Source organism: Acanthochromis polyacanthus, chromosome 19 (genome assembly GCF_021347895.1).
Source record: "Acanthochromis polyacanthus isolate Apoly-LR-REF ecotype Palm Island chromosome 19, KAUST_Apoly_ChrSc, whole genome shotgun sequence".
NCBI lineage: Eukaryota > Metazoa > Chordata > Actinopteri > Pomacentridae > Acanthochromis > Acanthochromis polyacanthus.
In genome coordinates, this window is record NC_067131.1 from 8,375,470 (window position 1) to 8,391,722 (window position 16,253).

Genomic DNA, 16,253 nt, shown 5'->3' on the forward strand with positions numbered 1-16,253 from the left:
GAAACAGGAGGAACTGATGGGATCAGTTAATCCCACAATTAGAAGCACTCTTCCACAGCGTAACTCTGATATGCAGAAGATGCTAAACCAGTCACGTGGAGCTGCTTTCATGTTTAAAGTATTAGAGGATGCAAATCATGTTTTGATATGTTGTACACAAGTTTTGGCCAGTAGAACTTGAACATTGTTCTTAAAGCCTTTGTAAAAGTTGTATTCTGAGAGTATACAGACACATTAAAAAGCTTTAAAGTCTACTTTAGTGAGTATTCTGTGCAGTGGAAGTGCTTTCTCAAAGATAATATTGGGTTTCCTTCTATAGTGTAACCTTTCTATGGGAAGTGTTACGAACTGCTGCTATATCAATAACTGAAAAAGGCAAAACCGGTAACTTGTCTCATTAGTGATGAAGATAACTGATTTGTGTAGCTGGTCTTTTCGGTTCTACATCTGTCTCTCTCAGTAATTTGGTTTTGAAGATGTTATTCCTGATGGTTGTTACTGCAGGTTTGAGAAATGGTTGATCAGTCAGACTTTCAGAGTCGGGATGTCATCCTACATTCCCGAAAAAGAGTGGATGTGATGGATGCCGCTGCACAAGCTGTTCTAGGTCGATTTACACTACTCAGCCATTTTTGGCTGGGACAGTGTAGAGTAAGACAGGAAACTAAGGAACACAGAAGGGAATGAGATGTAGCACAAGTCCTTAAAATCCTGAATTTGAACCGCCATGTTGTGTCATGGAATTAGTACAATGGATACACGACTTACTACTGACTGGTTTGTTTCCCTCAGTTGATCATCAAATTCTTTATTTGAGGTATTAAATATATCTATCCATCCAGGTTGTGAGGCATGATTGCAGTTGCAGCAGTCTAAGCAGGCCTTTCAAGGTGTCGCTCTCCCAGCAACAGTTTTCCAGTTTCTCATGGGACATTCCTAGGCGTTCCCAAGCCAGATGAGATGTATGAACCCACCAGTGAGTTCTGGCTCTACTCTACAATCTCCTTCCAGTTGAGATGTGCCAGCTCAGTTGGATTCTTTTGATGCGATGAAGCAGTGAGTCTACTTCGAGTTCTCTCTGCGTGTCTGACTTTCTAACTCTATCTTTAAAGCTCAGTCCAGCCACCCTACAGTGAAACCCATTTTGACCACTTGTATCCGCACCCTCGTTGGGTTGGAACGTTGGTCGACTGGTAAATCAAGAGCTTTGCCTTCCCACTCAGCTCCCTCTTCACCACAACGTGACAATGTGACAACCACACTATTCCTAGTGCTGCATCAATTCATCTGTTCGTCTCATGCCCCATTTTCCCGTCACTCATGAACACAACACTGAGATACTTAAACTCTTGCTTGGGGCAGCAGCTTATCTCCAACCCAGAGGAAGCAATCCACCAGTTTTTGACAGGGAACCATGACCTCAGGCTTCAAGGTGCTGACTCCATAAATTGCCTCAATGAACGCTGAAGGCCACGTTCAGATGAAGCCAACTTAACCATGTCATCTTCAGAAAAGCAGAAAACACCACCCAACCCAAACTGGATATCCCCCTCTTGAGATCCTGTCCATGAATATCAGGTTCAACAGGAAACCTTGGCAGAGTCCAACACCCACCGGAAACATGTTTGGCTTCGTGCCGAGAATACAAGAATATGCAAAGGGAGGCAGCTATCAAATATAGCTTAAGACCAAACTTAGTCGTGTTTCTATGGTAACTAACACTGCAAACCAAACCTGTGTCTGCAGCAGTTTAGTTTCAAAACACTGAAGAGAAACATCCTTACCATCAGCCGAGAGGAAAAGCAGCTTTTGCAGTATCTTAGTTGAGCAAAACTAAAAAATACAGACATTCTACTCATTGTCTTGCTTGTCTTGGCTATATTTACACAGAGCAGCAATGCATATATTGAGCAGCTTTACAAAGAATAATGGGGTAAGATTATAGCATATAAATGTGAAAAGCTGATTGAGACATACTCCCAGAAGCTCAGTTCTGTAATTGCAGAACTGACTTAAAGTGCATTAATACTAAGGCAAATGCTTATTTTACATTTTATACCTTTAATTAACTGACATTACTTAGTAGAAATGGTTTTTCTTTGACATGAAAGCATCTGTGGTTGTTAAGTCTAGGCCAAAAAAAGAAAAGAAATTATGCTGACAGTGATTGAATGTTGAAAAGCGACAAAAGGTTAAAATTTCACTCGACAGCATCATCTCTCAGTCAGAGAGTGGCTGTTAGAGCCTCATAAGAGTGTGACACCTGTAATGTGAATGCTAACAAGGTAATCTGAAGTGTTAAAATGTGGCTTAATTGCATGGCATCTGGGGTTATTTAGCATCATCAGGATCAAAAGGCAAAACGGTTACAAGCAGAAAATGCAAATTTTCCGTTTAGTGTGCATTTAAAAAAAGATGGATTGCCCAGTTCACAGCCGAAATTAATAATTTGGTTGAAAAAAATCAGACAATTCAGTGATATCAGTGGAGCAAAAGCACTTGTGGTCACTGCGCTGCCAATTCAGATACTGATGGAGCAGAATAAGAGCCCTGTGCAATTAAAAAAAGGGTCCTTTGAGTCTCCTCATCCCTGAAACCTGCTAAGTGAAGTGATGAACGGCTCCGAGTCTCTCATCAACATGTTTTCTATTTGCTTTTGCGGTTTTTGCACATGTAGGATTCCCTCCGGAGTCTTCCTCTGCCATGCTCCAGAGAGAGAGAGGCTTCCCAGTAACATCTCAACTCTGGGGAAAACAAATCTTTAAAAGCTAATGGTGCGAAGCTGAACACAGTCTTTAAATGCTTCTAAGTGACCCAGTTCAGCAGTGTGACCATTAATCTGCAGCATGTTCTCCTTGATCGTGACTAATGACGACCTCTTGATTAACACATCATGTCCGCCACCTTGTATTCCTGATGTGCACAGCTGGCCAGTGCTGTGGGATGTTTCTCCCGTTGTCCTTGTTTCCTGGTTCTGGAGCTGTGCACAGTCAGGAAAGCCTGCAAATGCCACATCAACTGTTTTGATGCCAATGTCAGAGTCGGTTTGGCCAGCTAAGCAGCATCACAGAAATGTGATCCTGCCCCTGGCTACTCAGCCTTGGCCAATATTGGTAACCTTAAACTTAAATGAATCTGGGCAGAGGGCTGGATTAAGTTTATCTGTATGGGGATGAAATACAGAGTGAAGGAGAGAGGGCACGGAGAGTTGAGGGAGCAGCAGGAATAACGTGGGCAGACTTAAAATGATGTGCAGGTGCAGCAAATCTCTGTGGGTCATAAATTCTGGAGAAAAAGCTGGAAGGTAACACGTTTTTCCTCGGTCGGGCCCGCAATCTGTCTTTACAGCATCATTTTGTGCAGACATTTATTGCTCCAATCAATGAAAGATTGTTTTGAATTCTGGTTTAAGTCTCGAGGTTTCAACATTTAATAGGATTCTGTTGTGCAGATGTACAAGGAAATATGTGAACACACAAGACAAGAATTCGACATTGAGTTCTACATTTGATGTTTTGCTGGAGTTAGAAGTACAGTTACAATGATTCGTTATCGCTGATTTCCTATTTAATCTACTTATATATTCAGCTGCAAGAAACATCGGAAATGTCTCTTGAGAGAAAGATGGTACTGCCTTTAAAAAACTGACTTTTCCCATTCATGAAAATACCATGATGCATCGAGATATGGCAGCCACCACTGCGTATACTACGTCTGTGTCTGCAGTGCTGTCTGTGATACATCCATGTTTATTTACCGGACAATAAAATTGTATTAAAGACTTGAGAATCTGATTATGTGTGGATTACCAACCAGGCAAAGCGTTCAGCTGCACCTGAAAGGTCCAGAAATATTCTGTTTGCACTGTTGCGACCCCTCCCTTTCTGAATGCAGGTTATCGACTCCTGCATTAGCTGGCAGAAAGGGAGGGTCGTTAGACTAATATGTGGCACCTGGTAGAGCTTTAGGTGGCTACAAAAGCTCACCTGGTCTCTCTCTCTCTCTCTCTCTCTCATGCACTCCACTCATTACTGATGTAAACATTTGTCACACCTCATTCCTTTTTGTCTTTAATTACTTAAGATATATTAAAATATTGTGTTTGTATTTGAAAACCTGACTGGTCTCCCTTCCTTTGTCACATTCACTGAGCCGGTTTGTGACAGCACTATTTTTTTTTACTCTAGGTTTGCTTTGTAATGGCAAATCAAGTCAAAATTTTTTATGAAGCACATTTAAAGACAGAAAGAGTTGAACCGGAGTGCTAAAAACAATGACTAAAAGATACTTCCGAACAAAAAGATATTCATGTAATAAAAATAAAAGATACAACACAATAAGGGATTAAGTCAGGGTGTCAAATTTGACTTGAATTGAATGCCAAAGAGAAGAGGTGGGTCTTAGCGGGGACTTAAAAGTTTGTGAAGTCTGAGTAGTTCTCGCATGAAAAGGCAAAGTGTCCCACAGATTAGATGCAGCCACCGTGAAGATTCAATCGCCTCTAATTTTTTGGCTTAAATCTCAGAATATCTAAGAGTTTGGTTGACCTCTAGCTTTGATTTGATGGTGTATTGTAAGAACTCTGCTAAATAAAGTAGCGCCGGCCCGTTTAAAACTTTATAAACCAACAAGAAAATGTTCAAATCAATCCTGAATCTGACCAGAAGTTTGTGGAGAGAAGCCATTGCTGCATTTAGTAGCCTACCTGCTGTAGATACTGAAGATACAAATGCTCTGCACCCACATACAAAGAATTACAGGCATCTAACAGAGTGGTAATAAAGCAACAAATATGTTTTTCACTGTACTTGGGACAGAAATAAGCCTTTACTTTTGCTAAAAGTCTTGAATGAAAAAAAGCTGCTTTTGACCTCTGATCTGTCTATCAAATTTGAAGGAGCTTTCGAAGATCTCTCCAAGTTTTTTCACAGAGTATCGATTGCATGAAGCTGAGTGCGCTGCAGAAGCACAGAGTGAATTCATAATAATTTTCTTAAAGGAGTAGTTTTGAGAAATATGCTTGTTCACTTTCTGTCAGAGAACATTTGTAGATTAATAATACATACAGCCAGCTGCCGGTTAGCTTAGCTTAGCATAAAGACTGAAAACAGAGGAAAACGGCTAGCTTGGTACTTTTGGATAGCAGCAAAATATTCATATTATTAGGATTATTATTAGCATCTCTACAGCTCATAATTTAATGTTACACCAGACATAAAAAAATCACATTGGGCTTATAGAAAATACAAATAATCAGCGAATCAAGATAATAATCAGCAGATCTATAATAAAAAGATTTATTTGTAGGATTCCTGGTTGAGCTTGGTGCACTTTTTTAATGCAATGACATGTCAAATAAGAAATATAAAATAAAAATTGAGCGTTGCATTTGATTATTTAACTATACAAACTTCAAACCGCTCTAGAGGAATGTTACATAGATTGTGTGAGTCAAATTTTACTGCCTAACTAGCCTAGATAGTGATTCCAATTTAATATTTAGGATCTACTCATTGATACAGTGAGCACAAATCTTATGATAAAGGTTATTTCCAGACCTTATGCAGACCAATCTGAGAAAAAAAGTCAAATTTCGCACTAAGATCTCCGATGAGTCACTCTGGTATTCTCTGCTCGTGCTGCTAATGAACAAATTAGGAATGAAATGGAACTAATTTTAAGCTAAATTGAACCTCATTTGCCTTCAGGCCCCTTAGGAGTCTCCTGGTGACCGTTAACGGTCCGGGGGAGCCCAGCTTGGGCATCGCTTCCTCCTTATGATGGTAACTCAATTGTAGCAATTTTCCCAACACATCACCTTGAATTGAGCCGCTCATTTCACTGCCTGGCTCGGACCTCAGTTCGGCTTTATTAGTGTGCATATTAGACAAAAAATGATTTTTTTTTTCAATGAATAAAACCTGATTAATCATGAGGATGACAATAAACATCTGTTCCCCTTGTATGATTCATCTGCAGTGCCTGATTTATGTGTGGAGGCTGCTTAAAAACAGCAAAAAGCCACTATAATAATAAGTGAGCAGAAATAAATGATTAGTGCAGGATCTAATCTCTCCTTTAACTACTTCCCTCCCTCCCTCCCTCCCTCCTCCCTTTCTGTCTCCCTCTCCTCCCCTCTCTCTCTCTCTCTCTCTCTCTCTCTCATTTCCATTCAGTCTGTTGAGGCAGCAGCAGCAGCAGTGTTGTATGTGGATCATTGGCCAGAGGACAGCAGCAGCAGCAGCAGCAGGAGGAGGATACATCCCAGAACCAAACTGCCTGAGCAACATGGTCGTTGTGAGGATCGCGGCTTGCCTCTGTCTGCTAGTGGGCGTTTCGCTCCAGGTGGACGTGAAAAGTGGCAAAGAGGCAGGAAAAGCCGGGAATTTCATGGAAGATGAGCAATGGCTGTCCACCATCTCCCAGTACAGCCGGAAGATCAAGCACTGGAATCGCTTCAGAGACGTGAGTTGGTGTATTTTAGTGCAATTATATATAGATCCGATTCTCTCCTTGTGCCGTTCTCAGATGCGCCCTGTGGAGGAGACGCAGGCTGCTCGCTGAGGTGTGTTTGGTTTATTTTTGCGCACAGTTAACTGTCAACCTGGAGTGCACATACGCGCAGTTTTGGCAGTTTGCGCAAGAGAAATACTACTTAAAAAGAAGGAAATATGATTGCACTTCACATTTACATTCGAAGTAATGCGCGTGAGTGCGCGCTCGTGCAGAAAAGAAATACTGACAAATGATTTTTTTCCTCCAGTTTTGGAAAGGTGCCTCATTTCCTCATATTTCACTCATTGGTTGCCTTTGTATTGGCTGAAATGCAAAACAGGTTACTGTTGTGATGCATTTCCATGATTAAAATGATCACTTTTAATCTCTTATGTGAAAGTGAATGCAGCATGAAGTCTCACATTTCCATTTCCAAGCTACTTCCGAGGTATCTGTGATTTTTCAGTGTCTGTATTCATCAGTTCCCACTGATCCGTCATATTGTACATTAAACGTAGGGTTCACAGGTAGGAGGGCTTTTATACTGAAAGGAGCAACAGCAAGACTTAGTTGTGTGTTCAATACATCATAAATATCAAGAGTGGAGTGTAAAGGAACTAGAGTTTCTTATTCTCATGTGAATGTTTTGTTCGTGTGCTGAAAATGGACAGCTTTGTTTATTCTCTTTAATCAGTACAGATGGACTGGAAATGATCAAATTCCGAGTATGAATCTACTACTGACCTGAATTTAGTGTCATTATTACAGCTGAAAGTATTAAATTAATGCACTGGCTGTCTGTTTTTTTTTAAGCGAAATTGTCAGATATTTGCAAATTTGCTGCTTTTCTTTGACATATTCAGGAGAATGCTTTGAGATTTGAGTTTGAATAAAATATCACCTTGGAGTCCGATAGATGTTCCAGAGAAGTATTTAGCATTTTGTAGATAAACAGCTTAATCAGTTCATCAAGAATATAATTAGCAGATTTAGTTAGAATTTAATAAATGCTAATCACAAGGACTGTTTGCAGTCCTTAAGTAATAAATAGTGTTAAATCTGTCAGCCAAGTACATTTAACCAGCTAGTCGGTCCACTCTCCAGGTTACAGGTGGGTGTTCTGTCACTTTATATCATCCATCATAGTACATCATGATATTGACATATATTGTAAACAATTAGATAGAGCTTTTTCTTTAAAGACCACTTTTTTTTAAACCTTTTTAGCATGTCTGTATATCTTTTATATGTTAGGAGACATTTCATGAGTAAAATAAGCAGTCAACACCATTTCTGATTTAACATTTTCACCTGTAGCGTATCAATGACCATCTCAAAAACACAAATTTAGACTTCCCAGGTTTTGTACGTAACAAACCGAGGAAACCAATCCTGTCCCGTTTTCCACTTGAGGTTTTCTGTGTCATTACTCTCCTTTAGAATCAGATTTCAGCTCCAACATGTGTGACATAATTACTGCCATTAGGTATCAAGGAATAGTTTGAGTGTTTGAGCATAGGTGAGCTGGTGTGCTTGAGCGGCAGTCTCATAGATCTGCACATGCAATGAATGCAATGAATCCATTCTAAGGTAGGGAAGGGATTATTTTCACCAGAAAAGAATTCAAAATTGTGATACACAAAGATGAATTCTTTGGAGAGATTTAATCAATCATGGCTTTAAATCCAGCAAACTGTGCACCCGATAAATCAAGGCTGCTCATCACAGCGGCACAAATTCCTGTAAATCCAAACGCAACAAGCCGCCCTGCACATTCACTTGTACCGCTGCCTTGATACAGAGATATTACAAGAAGCTCAGTGTAAACAGCATCACAAACAGGTATGCAACAATCCACGTCTTATAGGATGAGAAATTCTTTCGTGCCATCAGACATTCGAAAGCTGCGGATGAGTCAGTCTTCCATTTGAAGGATTGTTGGCGGATAATGATGGAGATCTCGTTTAAATTGTGGATGACTGGGTGGGATGATGATGATGGATGGATGCACACCACACATGTTTTATGCTGTGCTGTCTCTACTTTATGTTGTTTTATGTGTGTGGAGCCTTTTTTGTTAGTTTTTTTGCATGTGATTTACATATTCGGATTGAAGTGGCACTGAAACCAAGTGAATGAGTCACTCTGACTGGCTGGTTTAGTTGCCAGTTTATCAGTTAAAACTAAAGCAGTTAAATTCTGCTTTCATTAACAGTAAAATGTGATGTTTTTCAGTGTGGATTCAACTTTACAGCCATTTTTGACGCCGTGGTGCTATTGTGTTATACTCAGAGGTGTTGTTTTATATTAAATCCACCCTCACTGATGTAAATTGGATGATGAATTTGAAAATGTCTGCAACCAACAGGGGGATATATGGAGGGACAGTTATAAAGGTAAGGGGTCAGGAGGCTACGATGCTGGGTGTGACACGTCTTTACAGTGCTGACGGCTCCCGGCTACAGAACAGACAGCACACATGGCATGAATCAGGATGCTCGAGATCTCTGAGGAGGAGTTGGTTAGCAACGCTCAGATCCAAGCGTCTACCTTGACAACCGGACAGTTGTTTGATCTCATTGCTGAGAAATATCACCTCAGACAGATGCGGTCTTATCAGTGTCGAGCAGAGAGGAGCTTCACTGCCTTCGAACCACGTTTTGGTGGCGCGCGAGAATGTGCGGACAACCCGAGAGGATTTGTAATTGAATCACAAATTTCTGCTGTCATGCAGATTTGAGTATTATCTTCGCTGGTGTTTGGGGAGGGTTGCTTCACCTGTCTGATTGGATCAGTGTTTGACTGACATGTGGGGTGGAATAGAGTGGGATGAGGCCTCTCTATGGGCCTTTGGCTGCATGTTCACCTGCACTGTGAGAAGATTTGTTGGATTTTTTTTTGAAGGTTCGTATAAGCATCTTCATTCCATTTGAATTTGGTTGCATCTAGCTTTTGATTTTGGCGCGTATTGTTGGGTAGAAGGTGGTGTTGAGCCTTTGAACTGGTTAAGAACCGGTTATGGTTAAAGTCTACGCTGATAGTGTTGGAACTGCATGTATAATGTTTGTTAGAGCTTCAACTAGTTGATTCCAAGGCTGTTTCGTCTGTAAGACATGAGGAAAATATAGAAATTGACCAGTTTAAACCCAAAAGATATCGAATTTACAATCAGTTTCTCATTTGAGAGGCAACAACTCACAAAAATGGGAGTTTTTGCCCTATAATTGACTCAAACGATCAATCTGTTAGAGAAACTTTCACTCAATTCTTGGATGGTACTTAAACTGCAAATTCCCAAGAAATTAATGTAATAAATATAACAACTTGACTCCTTGATTCAAAAGACTAACCATTTAATCAGCTTGTTATTATCATGACTGGTTAAACAGACTGGGATGGGGCTTCCCTGTGGGTCTTTGGCAACATATCTACCTAAATTGTGAGAAGATCTGTTGGATTCTTTTCATCTTCAATCCATTTGAGTTCAGTTGCATCTAGATTCTGAATTTGACCCATATTGGTTAAAAGATGGTGATGAGTCTTTAAAATGGCTTCTCAAAAATGAAGCAGGATTTTCGTCTACATAGTTGCAACACAGATAATGTCTGTTAGGGCTGTTTAGTCAATAAGACATTAGACGGATATGGAAAATGCTAGCTTGAACCCATAAGATATTGAATTTACAATAAATTTCTCATTTGAGAAGCTATGACTCACAGAAATGGGACTTTTTCCCCAATAATTGATGCAAAAAATTAATCTGTTAGAGAAATTTTCACTAAATACTCAATCTGCTCTCTTGATTCAAATGACTAACCAGTTAATCAGCTTGTTGTTGTCCTTATTAGTTAAAGAGACTGGGATGGGGCTTCTCTGTGGGTCTTTGGCAGCTTGTCTTCATATTTTGTTAGAAGATCTGTTACATTTGTTTTTCCTGAAGTTGGGTATGAGATTCAACTTCAATCCATTTGAATTGAGCTGCATCTGGATTCCAAATCTGACACATGTTGTTGTTGTTTGGTGTGAGCCTTTAAACTGGCCACTCAACAATGATGCAAGAATAAACTCTAAAAATACTCTGTTAGAACTGCATATATAATGTTTGTTTGGACTTCAACTAATCAATTCCAAGGCTGTTTAGTCTAAAATTCACAAATGTTTGACTTCTTTGCCCAATAATTGACTCAAACAATTCATTGATTCCAGAAATCTTTTGTAATTCTTGTTGATCTATTCAGCTGGATAGTACTTACATTGTCAATGCTGGTTAACTGAATAAGTGTAAAAACTTGACTCCTTGATTCAAATGACTAATCAGTTCATCAGCCTGTCATCAACATAAATATTCAGTGCTCATACGTGATCTTGTTTCAATCCTAGCAGATTAAACTGGCTTTCGTGACTGAAATCAGAGAAACTCCTGCTATATGTCGAAGTGAAAACAGACCTATTGATCAGTTTAATTTAAGTTTAATTAATCTGCTGTGACACTAATTTGTAAAACCATACAAGATGAGCGAGTCACAGTTGTGTGGGCGGAGAGTTTTTATAACCACCGTGTGTGGGGAGTGATTTGTAGTCAAGACTTCTTCTTCTAGCTACGTACTTCGCATACAGACACCCAAGAGCTGTATTGATTTTGTCATCTCACCCCCGACAACCTTTGAGATGTGAAATATGTCTTTTTGTTTTGCTGTTCCGGCCATTTTTAGCTATTTTATCCTTTGCTCTGCTTTAGAAGAACTGACACGCGGCATGATCATTAGCGGTTGTGTAGATTTGTTTCACCCTCAGACCAAAAGGCTTTGGATGGGAGTGTGCTAGCAGGAGAAAGGTTTGTGCCCTCATCAAAAAAAGAAAAAAGAAATCACAGTTGAGAAATGATGCTGTAAACATCCGAGCTCTGCTCAGATAGGACTATTCTGTGCTGTGCGGGCAGTGAGATTCACCATCTGAAATGTGAAAGGGGTTGTATTTGTTTACTCGCTGTCTTGGCAAACAGGAGGTGTGAAAAACAGGAAGCATTCATAGCGCATCTGAATAAAATAAAATAAAAATCATCGTGTGGGCTTTAGGAAAAAAACCTCTGGTGTGTGTTTGATTGATCTGGCTAGTGTTTAAATTGCACCAGCGTAAATATGATTATCTGGCATGGAGACATAATGAGGAAATGTTGAAAGGAAAACCAACAGCTGTAGAGGCAGGACGTGTCAGGATTATCCACAGAAGGTTACAGGGTGTTATACAAGCTCCATTATGACAGACATCAATGTTGAGGCTGTAATCATGACACACTGCAAATGTCAAGACATCAAATCTCCCATCGAAAGGCTCCCCTCCGCTCACATTTGTGCAGAAAACACCCACACGAAGCAACCCACTGTTGTACGCTTCCATCAAATTAAGCTTAGCTGTAATTAGCATCTGTCATTTAAAACAAACAAACAAAAAAACCCCTCTTTGACCACTTGATATATTTATTCATCAACACGAGTTCCGCTCTGCATTCCGCTGCGTTCGGGTGAATCTGCACCGCGGGAGCTCAGGCCACCGCTCATGTGAACAATACTGTGCTGTTCATTCCCAGCCAGATTCTGCCATCTCTCTGAGCGCTGCAGAGAGGGACCTCATTAAGGAGCCATGCAGCCTTTCAGCCAACCACAGAGCGCTGTTGAAGGTTCTGCACCTGCTCAAGAGCTCGGCTTCGTTTTTAATGAGGGAAAATTGATACATCGCTTTCAGGTAAATGGCTTCTCAGTTCTCTCTCTTTTTTTTTTTTTTCCTTTTTTGGGTTGTTAAGATCAGCACAGCGAGGCAAAACAGGAGTCATCATTAGCCATGTCGCTGCCTACGAACTAATTTGATTTAGGGCGGTGATGAATGCAATTATTAGATAACGCTGAGCGGTTCCTTAAATTTTTACCCAGGCCTCTCAGCAGGCTTAAATCCACATGCTCAATATTCATAAAGGCACAGCTAAGGAAAGGGAGAACAAGAACATGGTTTATATACTGCACAAGCACAAGCTTTGCGGCTGCAATAATTAACAGATTGATTATTACTAAGATTATAAAACACAACAAGCTAGCAACTTTAAATTTAAAGGTATAACTTCTTTTTTAAAGGTGCAGTCTGCAATTTTAGAACAGAGAATCGCGTACTTCACGCGGCCAGTGTTGCCAACTTAGTGACTTTCTCGCTAAATCTAGCGACTTTCCAAAGCGTCCTTGCGACTTTTTTTGTCAAAAGCGACTAGCCACAAATCTAGCGACTTTTTCTGCCGTTTTGGAGACTCTGACAGGAAAACTTGGATCATTCTGCAGTTACTGTTTTCAATAAGCAGCAGGTGCTGCTGTGAGCTCCTCCCCGTCCCAAAGCACAGTCTGTCAGTCCAGTAACCCCGCAGCAGTCCCAGTGTCTGATTAGAGGACACATCATAGATATATATATCTATGGGACACATCACTCCGCGGCCAGACGGCAGATGAATCACGCATGCGCAAAGTCACTACAGATCTCATCCAGACTTACAGAGCGGGATATAAATGAAAATGTTTCTTCACTGTCATACTAAAATAAACCACAGCATTTAGCCTCTAGTACAAAAACATATTTTGGGTGTTTTATATTCACTTTTTGGTCTCTTCCACAATGTTATTCCTCTCTCCTACAGTGTTGATTACAATTGCATGCAAACTGGGAAATATGTAAATTAGGCGATGACGTCATTTAGCGACTTTTAGGACAGCCAACAGCTACTTTCCTTACTGAGGAGTTGGCAACACTGGCACGCGGCTATGGAGGAAGATGGTGGACTCGACTCAGAACAATCTAAACAACAAGATGACGAACAACCAGCTCAAACCGACGAGCTTGTACCTAAAAGAGGGGGAACTTCTGTCATATGGCGGTTGTTTGGATTTAAAAAGGCCGACAAGGATCAGACTACCGTACTTTGTATGGTATGCCGCTGCCCGGTCCCAACAACAGACTCGAACACGAGTAACTGTTTTTGTTTATGTTTATGCTATATTGCGATGTATATCGTATCGAGATATAAAATAAGCTATATCGGGATATAAAATTTTGTTCATATCGCCCAGCCCGAGTTGTAACAACAATTACTGTTGTTGCAGTCCAGTTAAATTGCTTTTTTTGTCCAAAGAAGACTACAACCTAAAGGCATGCTAGCAGCTTTGTGAGGCTGAGCACTTTAACGAGGCACAGCAACATTCCCTCTCAACATTTTAAAAAAAGAATCTTCTTTTCTATTATGTATGTTTAAATAGTCATTAATAACTAGACTTTTTTCATCTTAAAAAAAACCTTGAAAATTGCTCATTTGAACACATTTTTACAAATGCATTTATCAATGAAAATCATTTATGAATTTATTTCTGTGAATATCGTATTTTGACAGTCCATTAATACCTTAGGCTGCTGTAAAGAACGCTGAATGTAAACACAAACTGAATTAAGTGTCAGTTCTCTTGAAATGACCATTTCATCTTGTATTTCTTTTTTAGCCGCTTTATGTGCAACATTGATTTAAAAAGGCAAGACCAAGTTGTCATAAACATCTGAACACATATTAATTCCCTAATTTCTATGTCAGATTTCATAAATGTCTCTTATTTAAATCCAAATTAAGTCTGACTCTGTATTAATTTGATAAATATGAATAAATTTACCCAATTTTATCGTTACTTAGGGTCCTTTACGAGCACTCAGTAGATCAGAACTGAGGAAATTTCTCAGATGAAGACTCCAAATGATTTAACTGTCATGTAAAACACACTTTAAATTTTAATGAAACGCCAGACTCAAAAATGTTTGCCCAGAGGTTAAACTGGGTCAGGGATGTTCAGGACACAGCTTCAGTTTCATCAGGGGGATCCTCCATTGTCTGTGCCTCCATCCATTTTCAACGATATACTGTTGCTTTAAATATCACAGCAACTCAATTTACACCCAGACTTTTTGACGCAAGCAAGTTTGATCACTTCATAGCTCTAACATCATTAAAGTCTGTGTATATTTTGATCCTGAATGCAAATTAAATCCCCTTTAATGCAGTTATTAAAAAGAGGGATTCATCCATACGAACTCATTCATATTAATATCCACTCCTTCTATACTGGATACACAGGAAAGTGCTCTTACAGAGGCAGCTTACCGTCATCAGGTGGTTGTTTTTCACGCTGCCAATTCAGAGCAAATCAGGCCTCATTATAGTTTATGTACAGATGCCAAATGATAGCAATCACAGGCCTTCTCTTTAACATCCAAATGGTTTTTGACTCAACTCCCCTCCTTCAACATTACAAATCCCTACTTTTGCAGTGTCCTGGCTGCTAAATATACTAATTAAGCCCGCTAATTAGTTTAAAGCAATCAAAACAGCAGCAGCTTATTCATAACATTTTAATTATCAGACTACCGTTGCTTTCACCCTTACTACTGCTGCTAAAAGGCTAACTTTATAATGAAAAACGTCTAAGAAATTAATAAATATTGTGTGTATCACCCTTCCCTGTTTGAATATTCTTCAGATTTGTCTTCGTTTCCTCCAGTGACGCCCCTCTACCAACCAAATATGAGCTCTGCCTGATGTTATCCCATCGGAGTCACTACTGTCTTTTGAAAACCACAAATTGACCACTAATTGAGCTCTAATAAGCAACCTCATGCTTCATCCACACATGGATTAGAGTCATTATTTATCGCGTGCTGCTGTGAAAGAAGCTGATGCCAACGGCCCTGGTCACTGATCCCACATCAACACAGCCGCTCCTGTGTGAGGCCTCTTTGATAAAGACTCGCCGCTTCACTTTTTTTGTTTTTCTGCTGATGAACGGCAAACATGATGCCGTCGCATCCTGACACTGAGCTCCTTTACTTAGCTCAAAGACGCGCTGCCAGCTGTGGGTTTTTTCTGCTCCTGTCATCAACCTCAGCCATTTATTAGCCTCCCACAGGATTTATGCTCCAGCGCTAGCAGCCAGTGTAATTACGGGTATGAAAAATTTGAGCAAGAAGACAGTATGCAATTGTAGAAAATATGATAATGAGGCCTATTTCTAGTTAAAAGTGAACGCTGGAGTTGAGAAGGATGTCGGAAGAAACCATAATAGTTAAACGAGTTAATAGCTAGCCGTATTTCCTCCGCTGTGAGTCTGAAAATCGTCCAGTCAAATCAACCATATGTGGAATTTTGCAGACTAATGAGATCAAAATGGCGCAAGTGGTGCAAAGATGCTTTCTTCTTTCTCCTGTCATTGTCATGCATGTCTTTTAGTGGAGGTGAATGTTGTGGAGATTTGCTTCAGGTATTTGGGGCTGCTCAGATGCGCTTCACAGTGGAAAGAGAGAAGAAAGGAGATCCTGTTGGCTTCCCTTCACAAGCGTGGGTGACTCTTAATTGAGTGGAGAGACTGCTTTGTGTTGTTGCTCCTGTGGAGGAGCTCTTCTTGCTGGATAGCAATTTATGCTTTGCAAGAAAAAAAAAGCAAACGCAAAGGAAACACTGAGAGGCGCTCAACAGCTGCTTTGAATAGCTTTTTCATGAGCATGTTCCACAGCCCACAGATTGTCCAAATACACAAAAAATCTCTTTGCTTCTTCCATCTTGGCTGACTAGCGACTTGTTGTGATGGGACAGTACATGTAGATTAATGTGTTTCATAATGGAGCCTGGCTGCGCTGCTACATCAGTGTGTTAGCACATACACCGGCAGCGATGACGGCCCAAATTCTAT

General features: G+C 40.2%; 1 protein-coding gene across 1 annotated transcript in view; it reads left to right on the forward strand.

Moving 5' to 3' along the window:
* The first annotated feature begins 6,165 nt into the window (after positions 1 to 6,165).
* The window catches only part of LOC110949120 (SPARC (osteonectin), cwcv and kazal like domains proteoglycan 2), a 57,030-nt gene continuing 46,942 nt past the window's right edge, over positions 6,166 to 16,253 (forward strand). Inside the window, exon 1 of the mRNA XM_051939347.1 lies at positions 6,166 to 6,465. Within this exon, the coding sequence (XP_051795307.1) occupies positions 6,208 to 6,465 (258 nt within the window). The 5' untranslated portion in view covers positions 6,166 to 6,207. The remainder of the gene's footprint in view (positions 6,466 to 16,253) is intronic.